This window comes from Muntiacus reevesi, chromosome 3, assembly GCF_963930625.1.
Source record: "Muntiacus reevesi chromosome 3, mMunRee1.1, whole genome shotgun sequence".
NCBI lineage: Eukaryota > Metazoa > Chordata > Mammalia > Artiodactyla > Cervidae > Muntiacus > Muntiacus reevesi.
In genome coordinates, this window is record NC_089251.1 from 242891 (window position 1) to 269544 (window position 26654).

Here is a 26654-nt window from a genome sequence, read left to right on the forward strand (position 1 = left end):
ATCAGGAGGTATAAAATTAGTAAAACCAGAAGCTAGTTTTTTTTTTTAATTTTTGGCCATGTCATGCAGCGTGAGTCCCAAAGAAAGGCAATGCCAAAGAATGTTCAAACTACAGCACAATTGCACCCATCTCCCATGCCAGCAAAGTAATGCTCAAAATCCTCTAAGCTAGGCTTCAATAGTACATGAATTGAGAAATTCCAGATGTTCAAGCTGGATTTAGAAAAGGCAGAGAAACCAGAAATCAAATTGCCAACATCTGCTGGATCACAGAAAAAGCAAGAGAATTCCAGAAAAACGTCTACTTCTGCTTCCTTGACAACACTAAAGCCTTTGACTGTGTGGATCAGAACAAACTGTGAGAAAATTCTTAAGAGATGGGAATACAAGACCACTTTACCTGCCTCCTGAGAAACCTATATCCGGGTCAAGAAGCAACAGTTAGAACTGGATATGGAATAGTGAACTGGTTCCAAATTGGGAAAGGAGTATGTCAGGCTGTATATTGTCACCCTGCTTACTTGACTTCTATGCAGAGTATATCATGTGAAATGCTAGACTGGATGAATCACAAGCTGGAATCAAGATTGCCAGGAGAAATATCAATAATCTCAGATATGCAGATGATACCACCCTTGTGGCAGAAAGTGAAGAACTAAAGAGCCTCTTGATGAAAGTGAAAGAGAAGAGTGAAAAAGTTGGCTTAAAGCTCAACATTCAAAAAATGAAGATCATGGTATCCAGTCCCATCCCTTCATGGCAAATAGATTGGGAAACAATGGAAACAGTGACCGATTTTATCTTTGGGGGCTCCAAAATCACTGCAGATAGTGACTGCAGTCATGAAATTAAAAGACGCTTGGTCCTTGGAAAAAAAGCTATGACCAACCTAGAGCAGCGTATTAAAAAGCAAAGACATTACTTTGCCAACAAAGGTCCATCTAGTCAAACCTATGGTTTTTCCAGTAGTCATGTATGGATGTGAGAGTTGGACTATAAAGAAAGCTGAGCGCCAAAGAATTGATGCTTTTGAACTGCAGTGTAGAAGACTCTTGAGAGTCACTTCGACCGCAAGGAGATCAAATCAGTCAATCCTAAATGAAATCAGTCCTGAATATTCATTGGGAGGATTGATGTTGAAGCTGAAGCTCCAATACTTTGGCCACCTGATACAAAGAACTGACTCATCGGAAAGACCCTGATGCTGGAAAAATTGAAGGCAGGAGAAGAAGGGGATGACAGAGGATGAGGTAGTTGGATGGCATCACCGACTCGAAGGACATGAGTTTGAGCAAGCTCCTGGAGTTGGTGATGGACAGGGAAGCCTGGCATGCTGCAGTCCACGGGGTCACACAGAGTCGTACACGACTGGGTGACTGAACTGAACTGGTACAGCTTGAGAGATCTTGGTTTCCCAACCAGGAATTGAACCCAGGCCACAGCAGTGACAGCACCAAGTCCTAATCACTGGATCACCAGGGAAGTCCCCCCAAACTAGTTCTCTGAAAACACCAATGATGTTACCTTTTGCGAAGACTAATTAAGGGAAAACAAAAGTGAAAAAAATTCTGAACACTCACAAAAGGTGAGAACCACGCATGTAAACAGGATATGCAGTGAGCCCTGATGTTGCAGTAATAAATGCTGGAGCCTCCTTGGAAATCAGGGCCTCCTGTGAGAACAGGCCCGGGGAGCGGGGGTTGGGGTACGTGGTGGGCGGGGACCAGCCAGGCTCAGAGGTTCTCGCTGTCTGGGCCTAGGGCCCCAGCCCCCAACCCTGGCTGCCGCCCGGGTCACCCTGAGGCAGGACCACCAGCCACCCCTCGAGACAGCAGGTGTGCCCGGCGGCGGGGACAGCCAGCAACAGGAGAGGCCCGCCCTGAAGCTCAGACTCCTGGGCGCCCGGGCGGGTGCCCAGCATCCTCTGTAGAGCTAAGAGTCCATCGTAGTTTAACTTTCCAAAGTAACTTTTGTGGTTTGATTGTTTTTTCATGAATATGAAGTGGAGTGGGTTCATTGTGTAGTATTTAGAAGATTCAGAAAGTAAAAGAGAAAACCCAGAGGACCGGTGGGCGTCCCCAGTGCCAAGTGGGTGGAGGCCCGAGGGCCTTTGTTCCCAGGCAGCTGCTTTGGTGACAGCTTCGTGCCACATGGGGAGGATTTGTCCCTGTGACATTAAATATTCAAAGTAAAATGATTTTTAAGGTGCTTCCCAGGTGGCTCAGTGGTAAAGAATCTGCCTGCAATGCAGGAGACTGGGGTTTGCTTGCTCCTTGGAAGAAAAGCTATGACCAGCCTCAGTCAGAACAGGCAGGGAGCAGGAACCGCCACCCAGAGGGTGGGGCTGCTGACCGCTGACCTCTGTCCCTGCTCCTGCCGCCGCCTGGCACCCAGTGAGAAAGGGTCCTGAAGAGCTTTGTGGCTGAGACTCCCAGGGCTGGTTCCTGTGTGCTGCAGGGGAAGCGCCACGCCATCGGAGGCCAGGGTGGTGATCTAGGCAGCCAGAGACCACTGCAGTGTCCCTGAAAGTCACCATCTGTGTGTAGAGTTGGCGACTTTGATTTTTAAAGAAAAGAACAGTCCTGAAGTCAAATCAGTAAGTTAAAAATCACGTCCCTGGGAGGGAGGGAGTGAGAAAGATGGACTGGCCAGTGTCGCCCGGTGTTGGCGAGGACTCTGCGTGAAGACCCGCCTGCCAGGGGAGTTTCCTGCAGCTGCTGCCCTGGAGATGCCCACAGATTCCCCAGAGTCGAACGCCAACCGCATCTGGCCTGGCACACTGGAGAGAGGCCGGCAGGCGTCCACGTAGTCACCTGCCCACAGAGGTGCCCACGGCCGGGTCCACAGCAGATGCCCCGCGGTGTGGACAAGCCCTGTGCTGAGTGGACAGAGCTGGATGAGAAAGGATGGGTCCTAGGGCTGTTTTCTCGAGGTGTCCTGACCAGGCGGAGCCGCCAAGGCTGGGGTGGGGGCAGTGATCTTTGGGTGATGGCGGCTCTGGGTTAGGGGTGACGGTTGCCCACGCCTGAATATATTAGAGATGCTGAGTTGTATGCTTTAAGAAGGTCAGTTCCATGGTCTGTGGATTACATCTCCATGAAACTTTAAAAGCATCACTGAGATGAACACACACACAGTGAATTCCATTTGAGGGACGCCCCCATCAGCGCTATTGCTTCACTGAAGAGGCCTGAGTGGCCCCATCTGCAGGGGCCCAGCCTTCTGCTCCTGTGTCTCGGGGGTCTGGGGTGGCTCTGGGTTGATGACCCTGTCCTGCACTGGGGACAGTTGGGTGACTCCCACAGCCGTTTGCGGAGCGGTGGCTGAGGGTCCGGGCATTCGCCCATCCTACCGAGGCCCCAGTATCGTGGTGGGGAGGCAGCCGGGGCCGCCAGGGCTGCCCTCCTTCCTGGTCGGTGGCATTTCTCCAGGCCTGTGTGTCCAGCAGAATTACCTGAGCCACAGGTGTGCCTTTAAATTTTCTGTTAAAAGAAAGAGGCAAAACTACTTTTAATGATACACTTTATTTATGCCCAGTATACCCCACGTGTTCCTATTCCCGCACGTAGCCAGCTTACAGAAGCCAGCACTGTTTCCTGCTGGCACCCCGAATGCGTTCGGCAGCCTGCCGGGTCGCAGGGCACGGAGGGGGATGCGGTGAGCTGGGGACTGGGCCTCAAGGCCGCCCCGATTCCCACGCTGAACCCTGCCCATCGAGCTCCTGCCAGGGCGCCCCTGGGGAGGCGGAGCCTGGGGCCCGTCAGCCCCCTTGTCAGGCCTGTGTGCCCCCTGCCCGCCCTGGAGGCACGGGGGGTGCCGGCAGGGACACGCGGCCAGTGCCCCGTGTTTGTGGAAAGCAGCCAGAGGAGTGGCGAGGAAAGGGACTTGGCGTCCAGGCGAGAGTGCCGTGCTGACCCGCTGGTCGCCGCAGCCCTCCCCGCGGTGTAGAGAGAAGGCCTCGTGCTCCCTACTCTCCCGGGCCGGGCGGTGGGTGGACGGGTGGACGGAGGGCCTCAGCCTGGGCAGCGGCGTGACTCCTGCGGGGCCCTAGAGGCCTCCTTTCTGGCTGCTTGAAAGGCAGTTTGCGGTCAGGAACACAGACCCTCCACTCCGTGCTGAGCCTCCCGAGCCAGACCGTGTCCTCCACGCCCTCTGGGCTCCCACAGGGTCTCAGGCTTCGAGGCTGGGGCGCCACCCGTTCGCAAAGCTCTTTGAGGGGGACGATATGCCCGAAGGACGCGCGCCAGCCTGGCCTGACCTCCTTTGGACGTGAGGGGTCGAAGGGCCGGGGAGGGGGACGCAGGAAGGGATGCGCCCATACCACCTGCTCTGAGCCCCCTCCTGCCTCACACGGGGGGCTGGGGGCGCCGCTGGAGGTGGCAGCATCCCCGAGGATGGGCCTGCTGGTGTCCTCTTCCTCCGCTGGGTCTCCGCGGGCCTGACTGAGGGCAGAGTTCAAGACGCGTCTGCTTGGGGGACCAGCCCGGTCAGCCTGGGAGGATCCTGGGTAGATAATCCAGCCATCTCTCAGGAGGAGGCAGTCTGGCCTGCAGGGCTTCTCTCCAGAACCCTCCTGCCCCCTCCTTGGGTTTGAGTCCATTTCTCAGTGGGTTTGATGTTGGGCAGGGGCTCCCCGCCCAGGTGTGGGGCGGAGCTGAGAAGCAGGAGCCTCTGAGGTGAGTGGGGGTCTTTGAGGGGGACGTCCGGTCACGTGCGAGGGCTCCCTGCAGGGATCTGGCTCAGCCTAGCCCCCTTTCCAGAGAAGGCAATGGCACCCCACTCCAGTACTCTCACCTGGAAAATCCCATGGACGGAGGAGCCTGGTAGGCTGCAGTCCATGGGCTGAGCGACTTCACTTTCACTTTTCACTTCCAAGCATTGGAGAAGGAAATGGCAACCCACTCCAGTGTTCTTGCCTGGAGAATCCCAGGGACGGTGTGCCGAGGTCCAGCCCCAGCAGGACCAGGAATACCCAAGGGATGAGTGGCGTTGGCGAGGAAGAAGACAGACAGACAGACACACACAGACGTTTCGTAGAAGAGGTAGCTTTCTTTTATTTTTTAGGATAGCTCAGTTTTTATAGAATGAATGTTACCTCCCCCTTAAGTCACCACATATTACATCAGATATTGGTTTGTGCTTCCATCAATATTTTTTTCCCCATGTTTTTCCCCCAAGCATTCATCTAGAACGTTTCCGATTACAGGGTTTATACTTAAATGTCCCGTACATAATCTTCTTGCCTCAATGGCCTAACATTCTCACTCTAACAAAAACAATGTTCCACAAGTCTCAGGTATAGTGTAAATTCTTTAGACAGTAAAACAATACATGGGAAGGGTCACAGTAACATGTTTGACATTTCTGAAAATAGTACCATGAGAAAAACCTGATATTTTTCTTTACCTGAAACCACAAAATCTCAATTTACAATGATTAACTATTAAACAGCAAAAACACCTCTAAAGCAGCAAAACACCTCTATTAATAGTAAGATAATGGCAGTAAAGCTGGTTAATATAAATCTTCTATTAAAATCTTATATACCCCATTTTCTAATTTTACAAAAATACCCATAATATCCCATGTTGCTTAAAGAAAGGGAAACAATGAACAAGTAGCAGCAAGGAAATAGCAATAGTGAAAACCCTTTCAACCAAGGAGCAAGTAAACTAAAGCAGTATATCTACTTTAAATCTAAATACCTCTACTCTTTTCGATTCTAGAACATTATAATCTTTTAAGCAAGCAGCCAAACTATACCTGTGGCCTTTTCTTTTATGACTTGATGTTTATGGTCATGTTTTGAGCCAGAGCAATCTTAAGCATTTCCAAAAAGACTTGGACTTTTCCAGTGAGGCCTTATTACTATATATTATATTTCCAAAAATTAATAGGGAGCCCAACAACACTAAGACAGAAGGAAGAAAGGGACATACCGGGCCCCCGGGACAACCTCGAGGGGAAGAGCTGCCTTGCAGGTTCCTTTTTGTCCCGGCGGCTCCGGAGGGGACATATTGGGCCCCCGGGGCAGCCCCATGTGAGGGAGAGCTGCCTTGCAGGTTCCTCTCTTGTCTCATGACCTTGTCACGGACTGGGCGCATCCCGGCGGCCCCCAACAATGGTGGAGCCTGGTGGACTGCCGTCTATGGGGTCGCACAGAGTCGGACACGACTGAAGCGACTTAGCAGCAGCAGCAGAATCACAACCCTGAATGGGTTGTATTTGGTGACTTTGATTTAGAGGAAGTTCAAAAACTGGAGGTGGTGCTCACCCGGGGCTCCCGACCCTGGGACGGCGTGTTTGCCTGGTACGTACTGCAAACCCAGCACCACCATTGCAGTTTGTTTCATTTTAAAATGAGGTCAGTTTATAAGGGCTGCAGTGGTTGGTGAACTTGAACTTGGTAGCTGCCAGCTGTTTTCAATTTCAGAAGCACGTAGTTGCTGATTTCAGATTCTGGGGCTCAGGAACAGACCAGAGCTGAGCTTTGCTGGCCAAGGAAAGTCTGGGTCTGTCCACCTGACCTGGTGCTGGCCTGAGAACAGAGCCTGTCACCTGCCTCGCATGGCCAGGCATTGGCACCGTGCCCCTGAGAGAAAGTGGGAAAGTGGCCCCACAGAGGGAGGTGGAAATATACCCACAGCGAAAACTTCGAATTGTAGAGGTTAGCCCTAGTTGAGAAGATCAGGAAAAACGCCCTCCCACAGCAGAGCCTCGGGCCATCTGCCCCCTTCCCGGCTATTGACGTTGTCGCTCAGTCGTGTCCGACTCTTTGTGACCCATGGACTGCAGCAAGCCTCGCTTCCCTACCCTTCACTACCTCCCAGGGTTTGCTCAGACTCATGTCCGTTGAATCGATGCTGCCATCCAACCTTCTCATCCTGTCGCCGCCTTCTCCTGCTCTCAGTCTTTGCCAGCATCAGAGTCTAATAAGGTGCCTCTTTGCATCAGGGGGCCAAAGTATTGGAGCTTCAGCATCAGTCTTTCCAATGAATATTTAGGGTTGATTTCCTTTAGGATTGACTGGTTAGATCTCCTCGTAGTCCAATGGGACTCTCAAGGGTCTTCTCCAACACCACAGTTTGAAAATATCAGTTCTTCATCACTCAGCCTTCTTTATGGTCCAACTTTCACATCTGTACGTGACTATTGGAAAAACCAAAGCTTTGACTAGAGGGACCTTTGTCAGCAAAGTAATGTCTCTGCTTTTAAATATGCTGTCCAGGTTTGCCATAGCTTTTCTTTCAAAGAGCAAGCATCTTTTAACTCTATGGCTGCAGCCACCATCCGCAGTGATTTTGGAACCCAAAAGTCTCTCACTGTTTTCATTTTTTCCCCGTCTATTTGCCAAGAAGTGATGGGACCGGATGCCATAGTTTTAGTTTTCTGAGTGTTGAGTTTTAAGCCAACTTTTTCACTCTCCTCTTTCACCTTCATCAAGGCTCTTTAATTCCTCTTCACCTTCTGACATTACACTGGTATCATCTGCATATCTGACCAGCAAAGTGGATGGCTGACGTGGAAAGAAGGCCGTCGAGGCCTTGCACTTGGACAAACCCCAACTGGCTCCCGTGGAAAGAGCCCGAGCACGAGGGGTGGGGCCCTGCTGGGCCGGGTTCCCCAGCAGGGCAGGGTTCGGGCAGATAGGGCCTTCGCTGCGGCTCGTCTTTACATGTGTACCTTCCATGTGCGTGTTCAGCTGTGTCCGACTCTATAGCCCTTTGGACTGTAGCTCGCCAGGCTCCTCTCTCTATGGGATTTTTCAGGCTGCTGGTCTTTACTACTAAGATAAAACCTCCATCTTTTCACAGAGGAAATGTCCCTGGGGTCACACAAGGGTGGAGTGACCTGGGGGCTGGACTGTGCAGGGAAGAAGGAGGGGGCTATGGGCTGGAGACCCTCTCAGAAGCCCCCACGGCACCCATGGGCCCTGCCTGCAGCGGGACTGGCAGCCAGGAGAGGAGGCCTGTTTGGGGTTTACTTAAAGCAGCCGATTGCTCTCAGCCCCGCACAGGCTTGACTGGCTGCACCCCCAGGGCCCCAGCCCCACCCCCGCCGGGAGCTCACTAACTCAGGGCTCATTGGATGGGTCGGTGGGTGGACGTGGCCATGTGCTGTGATGTGTCAGGGGCTCCAGAAACAGCCAGCAACGGTGTCGACCACATGGAGCCTGCCTGGCCAGACGTGCATTCGGCCCTGGTGGGGCCTGGCTGCTGGGGTGACAGAGAGGAAGAACCAGGCTGGGCTCCCAGGGAGCAGCCCTGCACCGCCTCCAGCACCTCCTGCTGGGGACCCTCTGGCTGGCCCCAGGGTCACCCCCCACCCCAGGCCAGACAGGTCCCAGAGGTGGTGGGGTCACAGAGGCACAGCGGGCTGTGGAGCTGGACCAGCCCTCGTGGCCAGCGCTGCCCCGGGGCCCAGGGGACAGACAGACAGTGGACACGCCAGACAGGAGAGCGAGGGGTGTGAGCGGCAGGACGCGCTCGTCCCGCTGCCTGGCCGGGCCCCAGTGTGGGCAGGACCCCGGGATGGCACTGCCTGCAGAGGGGCCCAGAGCCTGGCTCTGGCCTTGCCCGGCCAGGCAGCACTGGTCTCCCCCTCCTGGTGCGAACACCTGCCTGCGCCCCCTCCGTGGGTGCCCTGAGGGTGTGGCAGCTGGGCGAGCCAGCACCCCGGCTCCTCAGAGAGGGGGTGCTGTGGGGATGGGCCTCTGTGTTAGAGACCCCAGCCGCCGGGAGTGCAGTCCTCCCAGGCTTGGGCCAGGCTTGGAGTGGGAGGTGGGTGCCTGGGCAGACGGGCCGGGCTGCCGGCCTCACTCCGGGTCCATTCCGGTGACCATAGGCAGGAGGAAAGCAAACGCTGAGGACCGAGCGGGGAAGAGGCCTGTCACGAGCTGAGGACTGGCCCCAGCCATTGCAGAGCCCAGGAGGCCCGGGGCTGGAGACAGGGCCTCGGGGACATCTGCGTGGGGTGGGTACCCAAGACCCCAGGTGGGGAGGGAGGGTTCCTTCTCGACAGACAGATGTCTGCTCCAGGCACCGTACGCCCAGGGAGGCTCTTCCCAGGGGTGCCCGCCCCCCGTTCCCAAGCAGCTGTTCAGGGCCTGCGGGGTAGGCCGCAGCCCTCAGATTGAGGAAGGCAACTTTGAGGGAAGGGGCCGTGAGCAGGAGGGAGGGCGTCCACACAGGCCAACAAAGCACGTGGAAGCTACTGGGTCCTCGGGGGGTGGAGGGAGAGGGACCCTTGGATGTTATTAAAATTCTGGTAGTGGGAATGAGTAATTAACGAAAGGGTGGCAAAATAAATCTCAAGAAATCTCCTCCAAAGGCAGAGAAGAGGAGACATAAGATAATTAGAGTTTCCTCCAGGAAGCCCAGCATCTGAGTCAGAGTAACCCCAAGAGGAGAGAATCCAGGGGTGTCTAGCAGACCTCGACCCTCCTGTCCCTCCTTCTGGCACCTGCATGCTGTCAGGGGTGGTCCCCCAGGAGGGAAGCAGAGTCCCACTGCAGTCAGGAGTCAGGTGGTTCAGAGCTCTCAGTACCAACGGGAAGGACCATCACCGTCACCCCTGGAGGTGGCTTCTCACCCACAGCCAGGCCCAGCTAGGCTTCTAGTTGAGGCTTGGGGCCTGTGAAGATACTCCCAGAGAGCCGAAAGCAGTGGAACATCCCTCCTTGCAGCTATTCTCAGGAAGCTCGTGGAGAATGTGCTCCTCTAGAGTCGGGGAAACTGAGACGATGAAGGCTGCGAGGTCAGGGATGCAGAAGCACTGGAGAGAAGCGGGGCGGCCCTGGGTGCTGGGCTCGCCCTGCACCACCGGGCGGGACAGCAGTCGTCTGAACCAAGATGGGGGGGCAGAGGCTTGAGCAGGGACGTCCCTGGGAACAGGCAGCACTGCTCCAGCTTGTCTGAGCATCCTGGGGGAGGGTGGTGGTGCTCAGTCTGGTTCATGATGGCTTTGTAAGGAATCCAACAGGGAAGACATGGTGTCACTTTTTTTTTCTTTACTCTTCCCCCCTCTTTAGATAGGATAATTTCTACTGCATGCTTAGTTGCTAAGTCCTGTCCGACTCTGCAACCCCATGAACGGTAGCTCACCAGGCTCCTCTGTCCATGGGAATCTCCAGGAAAGAATACTGGAGTGGGTTGCCATTCCCTTCTGCAGGAGATCTTCCTGACCAGGGATCAAACCTGAGTCTCCTGCATTGCAGGCAGATTTCTTTACCATATGAGCCACCAGGGAGGCCCTAATTTCTATTGATCTGTCTTTAAATTCACTGACTCTTTAATCTGCCATCTCCAATCTGCTGTCAAGCCCAATCAGTGGATTTTCCATTTCAGTTATTATACTTTTATACTTTTTATTAGAGAATTGCCATTTAGTTATTTTGTGTTGTGGTTTAGTCCAACTCTTTTGCAGCCCCATGGACTGTAGCCTGCTATGCTCCTCTGTCCATGGGATTTCCCAGACAAGAGTGGGTTGCCGTTTTCTTTTCTAGGGATCTTCCTGATCCAGGGATTGAACTCGCATCTCCTGCATTGGCAGGTGGAATCTTTACTGCGGAGCCATCGGGGCTCCCATTCTTTTATGTAGTTTCATGTGATTTCCATTTCTACCAATCTCTTTCATGAAGATCGTATTATTCTTTAACTTTTTGAACATGTTTTTCACTCATTCTTTGAACACAGTTACAATAGTTTAGTGTTAAAGTCTTTGCTAAATGCAACCTCTGAACCTCCTTCAGGTTGCTTTCTGCCATGTGCTTTTCTGTATTCTTCCCCCTTACCTATGGGTTGTATTTCCTTTGTGATTTTTATATTATCTACTGAACACTGTGAATGATAGGGATTCTATTCTTTTACCTTCGTTTGAAGAATGCTGGGTGGTGTTCTAGTGAGCAGGCAGTTTCTGATTACCTTGAGCTGGTGAGGGGGGCATATCTTGGCATTTCATTCAGTCAGTTCGGTTCAGTCACTCAGTCATATCTGACTGTGACCCCATGGACTGCAGCACACCAGGCTTCCCCGTCCATCACCAACTCCTGCAGCTTGCTCAGACTGTTGTCCATTGAGTGGGTGATGCCATGCAACCACCTCATCCTCTGTCATCCCCTTCTCCTCCTGCCCTCAGTCTTTCCCAGCATCAGGGTCTTTTCTAGTGAGTCAGCTCTTCACATCAGGTGGCCAAAGTATTGGAGTTTCAGCTTCAGCATCAGTCCTTCCAATGAACACCCAGGACTGATCTCCTTTAGGATGGACTGGTTGGATCTCCTTGCAGTCCCAGGGACTCTCAAGAGTCTTCTCCAACACCACAGTTCGAAACCATCAATTCTTCAGTGCTCAGCTTTCTTTATGGTCCAACTCTCACATCCGTACATGACCACTGGAAAAAACATAGCCTTGACTAGACAGACCTTTGTTAGGGTGATCTTTATCTTGGAGAGGTTCACCCTACAAAGTGTCCCATGGATTTGCTGGGACTTAGGGCCTGGTTACACTGGTGGGGTTGGCAGAGTGGGTCTACAGTGGGTCTCTCTCGCTGTGGTCACTGGGATGGATCCCTGAGTGAGCGGCACCACTTGACCACGCGTGTCTCTGATGAACTCTCGGCCCAGGGACAGCTGCCTCTGGGAGCTCTGGGGTCCTGCACTCTCCCCTGAAGCTCTGGCCCAGCAGCCCTGGTTCCCGTGAAGACTCGGTGGAAACCCTCAGAGAGCTGTGTCCAGGCCCGTGGGGTGGGGGTGGATTCTCACCTTGAGCTGGGTCCATCAGTGTAAGACTGCAGAGTCAGGAAACAGCCGTATCAGCCTGTTAGAGAGAAGTTCAACAGTAAACATCCAAAGCTCGTGGGAGTGGTGGCGGAGTGGGTTGGGGAGCAGACGGCACAGGGGGTGGGTGGGGGACCCTCCAATCCAGGCCTGTGTCAGGACCCAGGTCTAAACAGAGGCGCTGCGATGGTCCCGTGATACAAACCACACCGCAAGTGAGGTCAAGCTGGCCCCTTTCCCTAAATGTGGAAAAGTAAAATGCACGTTGGCGGGAGCCTGGTGGCCACCTGGGGACGGCGGTTCTTTGTTGTAGGCCTGGATGATTGAGAACGGACTGCGCCCGTGGGGCAGACTCCTGTCGCGAAGCTGAGGCCACCAAGCCCCCGCTTCCCCAGCACAGAAGTGGGCCCTGCGTGGCTGCCCCTCGAGGTCCCCCCGTGTGTGGAGCCGGCAGCCTAACTGTCGTGTCCCCTGGTCTCCAGCCGCTCCTGCATTTTCCCTGAGGATGGACCCTGCAGACCCCGAGGAGAGGCCTGCTGCCTCTGACCCCGCTGCTGGTGAGTCCCGCGGGGAGCCTGTGCCCCTCGCGGCCCCAAGCCCAGCGGGCAGTGCAGGGCGGGCCATGGGGTGGGCGCGTGGGTGTGCACGGGGCAAGGGCGCCGGGCGAGAGGCCTGGGGCGGCGCCGGCCGGGGGCACGGACAGCGGCCTCAGGTGTCGGTGGGGGGCAGGCCGCTGGCTGCTGCCACAGGAAGCGGGACCCCGTGACGCCATGGTGGCCTGCCTGCTGGCCGCGTGCCTGGTGACTAACACTGAAGGGCGGCCGTGACTTGACAGACAGTTCTGGGAGGAGCACGGAGCCCACACTGAGGTGTGGGTAGAGCTGGGTGCGCAGGTGGTTTTCTCTGGAGCCCTCACTGCGCCCCACACCAAGTATGGACACAAGGCCTCTCATCCGTCCAGCCAAGAAGGCGGGACAGGTGTCTGAAGAGCAGGAGCCCCCACGTGGCCCCCACGTGGCACCAGCCCCAAGACAGCCAAGGCTGTTGGCTCTGGACTCTCCTCCAGAAACCCCAAACTCCTCTCGGGCAGCGTCTGTGGGCTCCACGGGGCTTGCTTTCTGCGCGTCTGCTGTGTTTGGTGATGTGGGCGGGGCAGACACAGGGCCACATGAAGTCTGATACGAAGTCCCCCCCAGAAAGACAGATGGTGACATGGAAGAGGAGACCAAGGCTGGAGAAGCAGGGGCTCCTGCCAGGCCAAGACCCTGTGTCCAATTGGAGAGTGGTCCCCTCCTGCTAACCTGAGCACCCTGAGGGGCTGTCTCTGTGCTGGGCTGGGTCCCCAAGGGGGCACACTGGTGGGAAGGAGTGCTCCCAGCATGTAAGCAAAAGGGCAGCACCTTCTGCGGGTGGTGTGGACAGAGGTCTGGTCCAGCCTCTGAGCCCACAACACAGGATCCTGGGCATCTCCCTGGGGTCCCACATGCCCCGCTCTAGCAGACTCTCCAAGGGGGTGGTGACAGATACCTTTACCCTGAACCTAAAAACTGGACTCCATTGCGGCCCGAGTGTCCTCAACATGAGCTCCAAGCTGCTCCCCGTGGCCCATATGATGCGAAGGCTTTGGGCCTTAAAGCCCACATACTGGGAAAGGGGATCAGACACAGCCCCCCATCACACACAGTCTCCATCACACACAGTCCCCCCCTCAGACACAGTCAACCCATCACACACAGCCCCCCCATCACGCACAGTACCCGCTCACACACAGTCCCCCATCAACGCAGTCCCATCACACACAGTCCCCCACCACACACAGCCCCATCACACACAGTCCCCCCATCACACACAGTCCCCCCATCACACACAGTCCCCCATCACACACAGTCCCCCCATCACACAGAGTCCCCCCATCACACAGAGTCCCCCATCACACACAGTCCCATCACACACAGTCCCCCCATCACACACAGTCCCCCATCACACACAGTCCCCCAGCACACACAGTCCCCCATCACACACAGTCCCCCCATCACACACCGTCCCCATCACACACCGTCCCCATCACACACCGTCCCCATCACACACAGTCCCCCATCACACACAGTCCCCCATCACACACAGTCCATCATCACACACAGTCTATCATCACACACAGTCCCCCATCACACACAGTCCCCCCATCACACACAGTCCCCCAGCACACACAGTCCCCCCATCACACACAGGCCCCATCACACACAGCCCCATCACACACAGCCCCATCACACACAGTCTCCCCATCACACACAGTCTCCCCATCACACACAGTCTCCCCATCACACACAGTCCCCCATCACACACAGTCCCCCCATCACACACAGTCCCCCATCACACACAGTCCCCCCATCACACACAGTCCCCCATCACACACAGTCTCCCGTTCACACAGTGTCTCCCCATCACACACAGTCTCCCCATCACACACAGTCCCACATCACACACAGTCCCCCCATCACACACAGTCCCCCCATCACACAGAGTCCCCCATCACACACAGTCCCATCACACACAGTCCCCCCATCACACACAGTCCCCCATCACACACAGTCCATCATCACACACAGTCCCCCCATCACACACAGTCCCCCCATCACACACAGTCCCCCCATCACACAGAGTCCCCCATCACACACAGTCCCATCACACACAGTCCCCCCATCACACACAGTCTCCCCATCACACACAGTCTCCCCATCACACACAGTCCCCCATCACACAGAGTCCCCCATCACACACAGTCCCATCACACACAGTCTCCCCATCACACACAGTCCCCCATCACACACAGTCCCCCATCACACACAGTCTCCCCATCACACACAGTCCCCCATCACACACAGTCCCCCCATCACACACAGTCCCCCATCACACACAGTCTCCCCATCACACACAGTCTCCCCATCACACACAGTCCCCCATCACACACAGTCCCCCCATCACACACAGTCCCCCATCACACACAGTCCCCCCATCACACACAGTCCCCCATCACACACAGTCTCCCGTTCACACACAGTCTCCCCATCACACACAGTCTCCCCATCACACACAGTCCCCCATCACACACAATCCCCCATCACACACAGTCCCCCCATCACACACAGTCCCCATCACACACAGTCCCATCACACACAGTCCCATCACACACAGTCCCATCACACACAGTCCCCCCATCACACACAGTCCCCCATCACACACAGTCCCATCACACACAGTCCCATCACACACAGTCCCCCCATCACACACAGTCCCCTCATCACACACAGTCCCCCATCACACACAGTCTATCATCACACACAGTCCCCATTCACATACAGTCCCATCACGCACAGTCCCCCCATCACGCAGTGTCCCCCCATCACACACAGTCCCCCCATCACGCACAGTCCCCCCATCACACACAGTCCCCCATCACACACAGTCCCCCATCACACACAGTCCGCCATCACACACAGTCCCCCATCACACACACTCCCCCCATCACACACAGTCCCATCACACACAGTCCCCCATCACACACAGTCCCCCATCACACACACTCCCCCCATCACACACAGTCCCCCCATCACACACAGTCCCCCATCAAACACAGTCCCTATCACACACAGTCCCCCCATCACACACAGTCTATCATCACACACAGGCCCATCACACACAGTCCCCCATCACACACAGTCCCCCCATCACACACAGTCCCCCCTCACACACAGTCTATCATCACACACAGTCCCATCACACACAGTCCCCCATCACACACAGTCCCCCATCACACACAGTCCCCCATCACACACAGTCTATCATCACGCACAGTCCCCCCATCACACACAGTCCCATCACACACAGCCCCCCATCACACACAGTCTATCATCACACACAGTCTATCATCACACACAGTCCCCCATCACACACAGTCCCCCATCACACACAGCCCCCCATCACACACAGTCTATCATCACACACAGTCCCCCATCACACACAGCCCCCATCACACACAGTCCAATCACACACAGCCCCCCATCACACACAGTCCCCCATCACACACAGTCCCCCATCACACACAGTCCCCCATCACACACAGTCTATCATCACACACAGTCCCATCACACACAGTCCCCCCATGACACATAGTCCCGCATCACACACAGTCCCCCATCACACACAGTCCCCCCATCACACACAGTCCCCCCATCACACACAGTCCCCCATCACAAACAGTCTATCATCACACACAGTCCCATCACACACAGTCCCCCCATGACACACAGTCCAGCATCACACACAGTCCCCCATCACACACAGTCCCCCCATCACACACACTCCCCCCATCACACACAGCCCCCCCATCACACACAGCCCCCCCATCACACACAGTCCCCCATCACACACAGTCCCCCATCACACACAGCCCCATCACACACAGTCACCCATCACACACAGTCCATCATCACACACAGTTCCCCCATCAGACACAGTCCCCCCATCACACACAGTCCCCCATCACACACAGTCCCCACATCACACACAGTCCCCCCATCACACACAGTCCCCCATCACACACAGTCTATCATCACACACAGTCTATCATCACACACAGTCCCCCATCACACACAGTCCCCCATCACACACAGTCTATCATCACACACAGTCTATCATCACACACAGTCCCCCATCACACACAGTCCCCCCATCACACACAATCCCCCATCACACACAGTCCCCCATCACACACAGTCTATCATCACACACAGTCCCCCCATCACACACAGTCCCCCATCACACACAGTCCCCCCATCACACACAGTCCCCCATCACACACAGTCTCCCGTTCACACACAGTCCCCCATCACACACAGTCTATCATCACACACAGTCTATCATCACACACAGTCTATCATCACACACAGTCCCCCCATCACACACCGTCCCCATCACACACCGTCCCCATCACATACCGTCCCCATCACACACAGTCCCCCATCACACACAGTCCCCCATCACACACAGTCTATCATCACACACAGTCCATCATCACACACAGTCCCCCATCACACACAGTCCCCCCATCACACACAATCCCCCATCACACACAGTCCCCCATCACACACAGTCTATCATCACACACAGTCCCCCCATCACACACAGTCCCCCATCACACACAGTCCCCCCATCACACACAGTCCCCCATCACACACAGTCTCCCGTTCACACACAGTCCCCTATCACACACAGTCTATCATCACACACAGTCTATCATCACACACAGTCCCCCATCACACACAGTCCCCCCATCACACACAATCCCCCATCACACACAGTCTATCATCACACACAGTCTATCATCACACACAGTCCCCCATCACACACAGTCCCCCCATCACACACAGCCCCCCCATCACACACAGCCCCCCCATCACACACAGTCTCCATCACACACAGTCCCCCCATCACACACAGTCTCCATCACACACAGTCCCCCCCTCAGACACAGTCCGCCCATCAGACACAGTCAACCCATCACACACAGCCCCCCCATCACGCACAGTACCCGCTCACACACAGTCCCCCATCAACGCAGTCCCATCACACACAGTCCCCCACCACACACAGCCCCATCACACACAGTCCCCCCATCACACACAGTCCCCCCATCACACACAGTCCCCCATCACACACAGTCCCCCCATCACACAGAGTCCCCCCATCACACAGAGTCCCCCATCACACACAGTCCCATCACACACAGTCCCCCCATCACACACAGTCCCCCATCACACACAGTCCCCCAGCACACACAGTCCCCCATCACACACAGTCCCCCCATCACACACCGTCCCCATCACACACCGTCCCCATCACATACCGTCCCCATCACACACAGTCCCCCATCACACACAGTCCCCCATCACACACAGTCCATCATCACACACAGTCTATCATCACACACAGTCCCCCATCACACACAGTCCCCCCATCACACACAGTCCCCCAGCACACACAGTCCCCCCATCACACACAGGCCCCATCACACACAGGCCCCATCACACACAGCCCCATCACACACAGTCTCCCCATCACACACAGTCTCCCCATCACACACAGTCTCCCCATCACACACAGTCCCCCATCACACACAGTCCCCCCATCACACACAGTCCCCCCATCACACACAGTCCCCCATCACACACAGTCTCCCGTTCACACACAGTCTCCCCATCACACACAGTCTCCCCATCACACACAGTCCCCCATCACACACAGTCCCCCCATCACACACAGTCCCCCCATCACACAGAGTCCCCCATCACACACAGTCCCATCACACACAGTCCCCCCATCACACACAGTCCCCCATCACACACAGTCCATCATCACACACAGTCCCCCCATCACACACAGTCCCCCCATCACACACAGTCCCCCCATCACACAGAGTCCCATCACACACAGTCCCCCCATCACACACAGTCTCCCCATCACACACAGTCTCCCCATCACACACAGTCTCCCCATCACACACAGTCCCCCATCACACACAGTCCCCCATCACACACAGTCCCATCACACACACACAGCCCCATCACACACAGTCTCCCCATCACACACAGTCTCCCCATCACACACAGTCTCCCCATCACACACAGTCCCCCATCACACACAGTCCCCCCATCACACACAGTCCCCCATCACACACAGTCCCCCCATCACACACAGTCCCCCATCACACACAGTCTCCCGTTCACACACAGTCTCCCCATCACACACAGTCTCCCCATCACACACAGTCCCCCATCACACACAATCCCCCATCACACACAGTCCCCCCATCACACACAGTCCCCATCACACACAGTCCCATCACACACAGTCCCATCACACACAGTCCCATCACACACAGTCCCCCCATCACACACAGTCCCCCATCACACACAGTCCCATCACACACAGTCCCATCACACACAGTCCCCCCATCACACACAGTCCCCTCATCACACACAGTCCCCCATCACACACAGTCTATCATCACACACAGTCCCCATTCACATACAGTCCCATCACGCACAGTCCCCCCATCACACAGTGTCCCCCCATCACACACAGTCCCCCCATCACGCACAGTCCCCCCATCACACACAGTCCCCCATCACACACAGTCCCCCATCACACACAGTCCGCCATCACACACAGTCCCCCATCACACACACTCCCCCCATCACACACAGTCCCATCACACACAGTCCCCCATCACACACAGTCCCCCATCACACACACTCCCCCATCACACACAGTCTATCATCACACACAGTCCCCCCATCACACACAATCCCCCATCACACACAATCCCCCATCACACACAGTCCCCGCATCACACACAGTCCCCCCATCACACACAGTCCCCCATCACACACAGTCCCCCCATCACACACAGTCCCCCATCACACACAGTCTCCCGTTCACACACAGTCTCCCCATCACACACAGTCTCCCCATCACACACAGTCCCCCATCACACACAATCCCCCATCACACACAGTCCCCCCATCACAAACAGTCCCCATCACACACAGTCCCATCACACACAGTCCCATCACACACAGTCCCCCCATCACACACAGTCCCCCATCACACACAGTCCCATCACACACAGTCCCATCACACACAGTCCCCCCATCACACACAGTCCCCTCATCACACACAGTCCCCCATCACACACAGTCTATCATCACACACAGTCCCCATTCACATACAGTCCCATCACGCACAGTCCCCCCATCACGCAGTGTCCCCCCATCACACACAGTCCCCCCATCACGCACAGTCCCCCCATCACACACAGTCCCCCATCACACACAGTCCCCCATCACACACAGTCCGCCATCACACACAGTCCCCCATCACACACACTCCCCCCATCACACACAGTTCCATCACACACGGTCCCCCATCACACACAGTCCCCCATCACACACACTCCCCCCATCACACACAGTCCCCCCATCACACACAGTCCCCCATCAAACCCAGTCCCTATTACACACAGTCCCCCCATCACACACAGTCTATCATCACACACAGTCCCATCACACACAGTCCCCCATCACACACAGTCCCCCATCACACACAGTCCCCCATCACACACAGTCTATCATCACACACAGTCCCCCATCACACACAGTCCCCCATCACACACAGCCCCCCTTCACACACAGTCTATCATCACACACAGTCCCCCATCACACACAGCCCCCATCACACACAGTCTATCATCACACACAGTCCCCCATCACACACAGCCCCCATCACACACAGTCCAATCACACACAACCCCCCATCACACACAGTCCCCCATCACACACAGTCCCCCCATCACACACAGTCCCCCCTCACACACAGTCTATCATCACACACAGTCCCATCACACACAGTCCCCCATCACACACAGTCCCCCATCACACACAGTCCCCCATCACACACAGTCTATCATCACACACAGTCCCCCATCACACACAGTCCCCCATCACACACAGCCCCCCTTCACACACAGTCTATCATCACACACAGTCCCCCATCACACACAGCCCCCATCACACACAGTCCAATCACACACAGCCCCCCATCACACACAGTCCCCCATCACACACAGTCCCCCATCACACACAGTCCCCCATCACACACAGTCTATCATCACACACAGTCCCCCATCACACACAGTCCCCCCATCACACACAGTCCCCCATCACAAACAGTCTATCATCACACACAGTCCCATCACACACAGTCCCCCCATGACACATAGTCCCGCATCGCACACAGTCCCCCCTCACACACCGTCCCCCCATCACACACAGTCCCCCCATCACACACAGTCCCCCATCACAAACAGTCTATCATCACACACAGTCCCATCACACACAGTCCCCCCATGACACACAGTCCAGCATCACACACAGTCCCCCATCACACACAGTCCCCCCATCACACACACTCCGCCCATCACACACAGCCCCCCCATCACACACAGTCCCCCATCACACACAGTCCCCCATCACACACAGCCCCATCACACACAGTCACCCATCACACACAGTCCATCATCACACACAGTTCCCCCTTCAGACACAGTCCCCCCATCACACACAGTCCCCCATCACACACAGTCCCCACATCACACACAGTCCCCCCATCACACACAGTCCCCCATCACACACAGTCCCCCATCACACACAGTCCATCATCACACACAGTCCCCCATCACACACAGTCCCATCACACACAGTCCCCCCATCACACAGAGTCCCCCATCACACACAGTCTATCATCACACACAGTCTATCATCACACACAGTCCCCCATCACACACAGTCCCCCCATCACACACAGTCCCCCATTACAAACAGTCTATCATCACACACAGTCCCATCACACACAGTCCCCCCATGACACATAGTCCCGCATCGCACACAGTCCCCCCTCACACACCGTCCCCCCATCACACACAGTCCCCCCATCACACACAGTCCCCCATCACAAACAGTCTATCATCACACACAGTCCCATCACACACAGTCCCCCCATGACACACAGTCCAGCATCACACACAGTCCCCCATCACACACAGTCCCCCCATCACACACACTCCGCCCATCACACACAACCCCCCCATCACACACAGTCCCCCATCACACACAGTCCCCCATCACACACAGCCCCATCACACACAGTCACCCATCACACACAGTCCATCATCACACACAGTTCCCCCTTCAGACACAGTCCCCCCATCACACACAGTCCCCCATCACACACAGTCCCCACATCACACACAGTCCCCCCATCACACACAGTCCCCCATCACACACAGTCCCCCATCACACACAGTCCATCATCACACACAGTCCCCCATCACACACAGTCCCATCACACACAGTCCCCTCATCACACACAGTCCCCCATCACACACAGTCCCCCCATCACACACAGTCCCCCATCACACACAGCCCCCCATCACACACAGTCCCCCCATCACACACAGTCCCGCATCACAAACAGTCTATCATCACACACAGTCCCCCCATCACACACAGTCCCATCACACACAGTCCCCCCATCACACACAGTCCCGCATCACACACAGTCCCCCATCACACACAGTCCCCCCATCACACACAGTCCCCCATCACACACAGTCCCCCCATCACACACAGTCCCCCCATCACACACAGTCCCCATCACACACAGTCCCCCATCACACACAGTCCCCATCACACACAGTCTATCATCACACACAGTCTATCATCACACACAGTCCCCCATCACAAACAGTCCCCCGTCACACACAGTCCCCCCATCACACACAGTCCCCCCATCACACACAGTCCCCCATCACACACAGTCCCCCATCACACACAGCCCCCCCATCACACACAGTCCATCATCACACACAGTCCCCCATCACACAGTCCCCCATCACACACAGTCCCCCATCACACACACTGCCCCATCACACACACTCCCCCATCACACACAGCCCCCCCATCACACACAGTCCCCCATCACACACAGTCCCCCATCACACACAGCCCCATCACACACAGTCCCCCCATCACACACAGTCCGCCATCACACACAGTCCCCCCATCACACACAGTCCCCCATCACACACAGTCCCCCATCACACACAGTCCCCATCACACACAGTCCCCCATCACACACAGTCCCCCATCACACACAGCCCCATCACACACAGTCCCCCATCACACACAGTCCCCCCATCACACACAGTCCCCCCATCACAAACAGTCTATCATCACACACAGTCCCCCCATCACACACAGTCCCATCACACACAGTCCCCCCATCACACACAGTCTATCATCACACATAGTCCATCATCACACACAGTCGCACCATCACACACAGTCCCCCATCACACACAGTCCCCCATCACACACAGTCCCCCCATCACACACAGTCCCCCCATCACACACAGTCCCCCATCACACACAGTCCCCCCATCACACACAGTCTATCATCACACACAGTCCCCCCATCACACACAGTCCCATCACACACAGTCCCCCCATCACACACAGTCTATCATCACACATAGTCCATCATCACACACAGTCGCACCATCACACACAGTCCCCCATCACACACAGTCCCCCATCACACACAGCCCCATCACACACAGTCCCCCATCACACACAGTCCCCCCATCACACACAGTCCCCCCATCACAAACAGTCTATCATCACACACAGTCCCCCCATCACACACAGTCCCATCACACACAGTCCCCCCATCACACACAGTCTATCATCACACATAGTCCATCATCACACACAGTCGCACCATCACACACAGTCCCCCATCACACACAGTCCCCCATCACACACAGTCCCCCCATCACACACAGTCCCCCCATCACACACAGTCCCCCATCACACACAGTCCCCCCATCACAAACAGTCTATCATCACACACAGTCCCCCCATCACACACAGTCCCATCACACACAGTCCCCCCCATGACACACAGTCCCCCATCACACACAGTCCATCATCACACATAGTCCATCATCACACACAGTCGCACCATCACACACAGTCCCCCATCACACACAGTCCCCCCATCACACACAGTCCCCCATCACACACAGTCCCCCATCACACACAGTCTTTCATCACACACAGTCCTATCACACACAGTCCCCCCATCACACACAGTCCCCCCATCACACACAGTCCCCCCATCACACACAGTCCCCCATCACACACAGCCCCCCATCACACACAGCCCCCCATCACACACAGTCCCCCCATCACACACAGCCCCATCACACACAGTCCCCCCATCACACACAGTCCATCATCACACACAGTCCATCATCACACACAGTCACCCATCACACACAGTCACCCATCACACACAGTCCCCCCATCACACACAGTCCCCCCATCACACACAGCCCCCCCATCACACACAGCCCCCCCATCACACACAGTCTCCATCACACACAGTCCCCCCATCACACACAGTCTATCATCACACACAGTCCCCCCATCACACACAGTCCCCCCATAACACACAGTCCCGCATCACACACAGTCCCCCATCACACACAGTCACCCATCACACACAGTCCCCCCATCACACACAGTCCCCCCATCACACACAGTCCCATCACACACAGTCCCCCCCATCACACACAGTCCCCCATCACACACAGTCCATCATCACACATAGTCCATCATCACACACAGTCGCACCATAACACACAGTCCCCCATCACACACAGTCCCCCCATCACACACAGTCCCCCCATCACAAACAGTCTATCATCACACACAGTCCCCCCATCACACACAGTCCCATCACACACAGTCCCCCCCATGACACACAGTCCCCCATCACACACAGTCCATCATCACACATAGTCCATCATCACACACAGTCGCACCATCACACACAGTCCCCCATCACACACAGCCCCCCCATCACACACAGTCTCCATCACACACAGTCCCCCCATCACACACAGTCTATCATCACACACAGTCCCCCCATCACACACAGTCCCCCCATCACACACAGTCCCCCATCAAACACAGTCCCTATCACACACAGTCCCCCCATCACACACAGTCTATCATCACACACAGTCCCATCACACACAGTCCCCATCACACACAGTCCCCCCATCACACACAGTCCCCCCTCACACACAGTCTATCATCACACACAGTCCCATCACACACAGTCCCCCATCACACACAGTCCCCCATCACACACAGTCCCCCATCACACACAGTCTATCATCACGCACAGTCCCCCCATCACACACAGTCCCATCACACACAGCCCCCCATCACACACAGTCTATCATCACACACAGTCCCCCATCACACACAGTCCCCCATCACACACAGTCCCCCATCACACACAGCCCCCCATCACACACAGTCTATCATCACACACAGTCCCCCATCACACACAGCCCCCATCACACACAGTCCAATCACACACAGCCCCCCATCACACACAGTCCCCCATCACACACAGTCCCCCATCACACACAGTCCCCCATCACACACAGTCTATCATCACACACAGTCCCCCATCACACACAGTCCCCCCATCACACACAGTCCCCCATCACAAACAGTCTATCATCACACACAGTCCCATCACACACAGTCCCCCCATGACACACAGTCCAGCATCACACACAGTCCCCCATCACACACAGTCCCCCCATCACACACACTCCCCCCATCACACACAGCCCCCCCATCACACACAGCCCCCCCATCACACACAGTCCCCCATCACACACAGTCCCCCATCACACACAGCCCCATCACACACAGTCACCCATCACACACAGTCCATCATCACACACAGTTCCCCCATCAGACACAGTCCCCCCATCACACACAGTCCCCCATCACACACAGTCCCCACATCACACACAGTCCCCCCATCACACACAGTCCCCCATCACACACAGTCCCCCATCACACACAGTCCCCCATCACACACAGTCCCATCACACACAGTCCGCTCATCACACAGAGTCACCCATCACACACAGTCCCCCCATCACACACAGTCCCCCATCACTCACAGCCCCCCATCACACACAGTCCCCCCATCACACACAGTCCCGCATCACAAACAGTCTATCATCACACACAGTCCCCCCATCACACACAGTCCCATCACACACAGTCCCCCCATCACACACAGTCCCGCATCACACACAGTCCCCCATCACACACAGTCCCCCCATCACACACAGTCCCCCCATCACACACAGTCCCCCCATCACACACAGTCCCCAGCACACACAGTCCCCCAGCACACACAGTCCCCATCACACACAGTCTATCATCACACACAGTCTATCATCACACACAGTCCCCCATCACACACAGTCCCCCATCACACACAGTCCCCCCATCACACACACTCCCCCCATCACACACAGCCCCCCCATCACACACAGCCCCCCCATCACACACAGTCCCCCATCACACACAGTCCCCCATCACACACAGCCCCATCACACACAGTCACCCATCACACACAGTCCATCATCACACACAGTTCCCCCATCAGACACAGTCCCCCCATCACACACAGTCCCCCATCACACACAGTCCCCACATCACACACAGTCCCCCCATCACACACAGTCCCCCATCACACACAGTCCCCCATCACACACAGTCTATCATCACACACAGTCCCCCATCACACACAGCCCCCATCACACACAGTCCAATCACACACAGCCCCCCATCACACACAGTCCCCCATCACACACAGTCCCCCATCACACACAGTCCCCCATCACACACAGTCTATCATCACACACAGTCCCCCATCACACACAGTCCCCACATCACACACAGTCCCCCCATCACACACAGTCCCCCATCACACACAGTCCCCCATCACACACAGTCTATCATCACACACAGTCCCCCATCACACACAGCCCCCATCACACACAGTCCAATCACACACAGCCCCCCATCACACACAGTCCCCCATCACACACAGTCCCCCATCACACACAGTCCCCCATCACACACAGTCTATCATCACACACAGTCCCCCATCACACACAGTCCCCCCATCACACACAGCCCCCCATCACACACAGTCCCCCATCACACACAGTCCCCCATCACACACAGTCCCCCATCACACACAGTCTATCATCACACACAGTCCCATCACACACAGTCCCCCCATGACACATAGTCCCGCATCGCACACAGTCCCCCCTCACACACCGTCCCCCCATCACACACAGTCCCCCCATCACACA

At 55.8% G+C, this 26654-nt stretch overlaps 1 protein-coding gene and 1 long non-coding RNA gene across 10 annotated transcripts in view; one reads left to right on the forward strand and one right to left on the reverse strand.

The window, feature by feature from the left end:
* The window catches only part of EXD3 (exonuclease 3'-5' domain containing 3), a 114114-nt gene that overhangs the window by 8101 nt on the left and 79359 nt on the right, over nt 1–26654 (forward strand). For 7 of the 8 annotated variants that reach the window (XR_010662273.1, XR_010662274.1, XM_065927989.1 and 4 more), the window contains exon 3: nt 12256–12330. The exons of the other annotated variant lie outside the window; for it this stretch is intronic. Coding sequence is in view for 5 of the 7 variants with exons in the window: in XM_065927989.1 (XP_065784061.1) it covers nt 12279–12330 (52 nt within the window). In the remaining 2 variants the exon portion in view is untranslated. The remainder of the gene's footprint in view (nt 1–12255; nt 12331–26654) is intronic. 8 annotated transcript variants of the gene reach the window in all.
* LOC136163584 (uncharacterized) overlaps nt 11310–26654 on the reverse strand; it is a 39213-nt gene continuing 23868 nt past the window's right edge. The window contains exons 1-3 of one of the 2 annotated variants that reach the window (XR_010662276.1): nt 13301–13409; nt 11759–11813; nt 11350–11388 (exon numbers count right to left, since the gene is read on the reverse strand). This is a non-coding gene — a long non-coding RNA (uncharacterized lncRNA). Of the gene's footprint in view, nt 11389–11758; nt 11814–13300; nt 13410–26654 lie in introns of those variants that run through there. The other variant, XR_010662275.1, reaches the window with a different exon arrangement.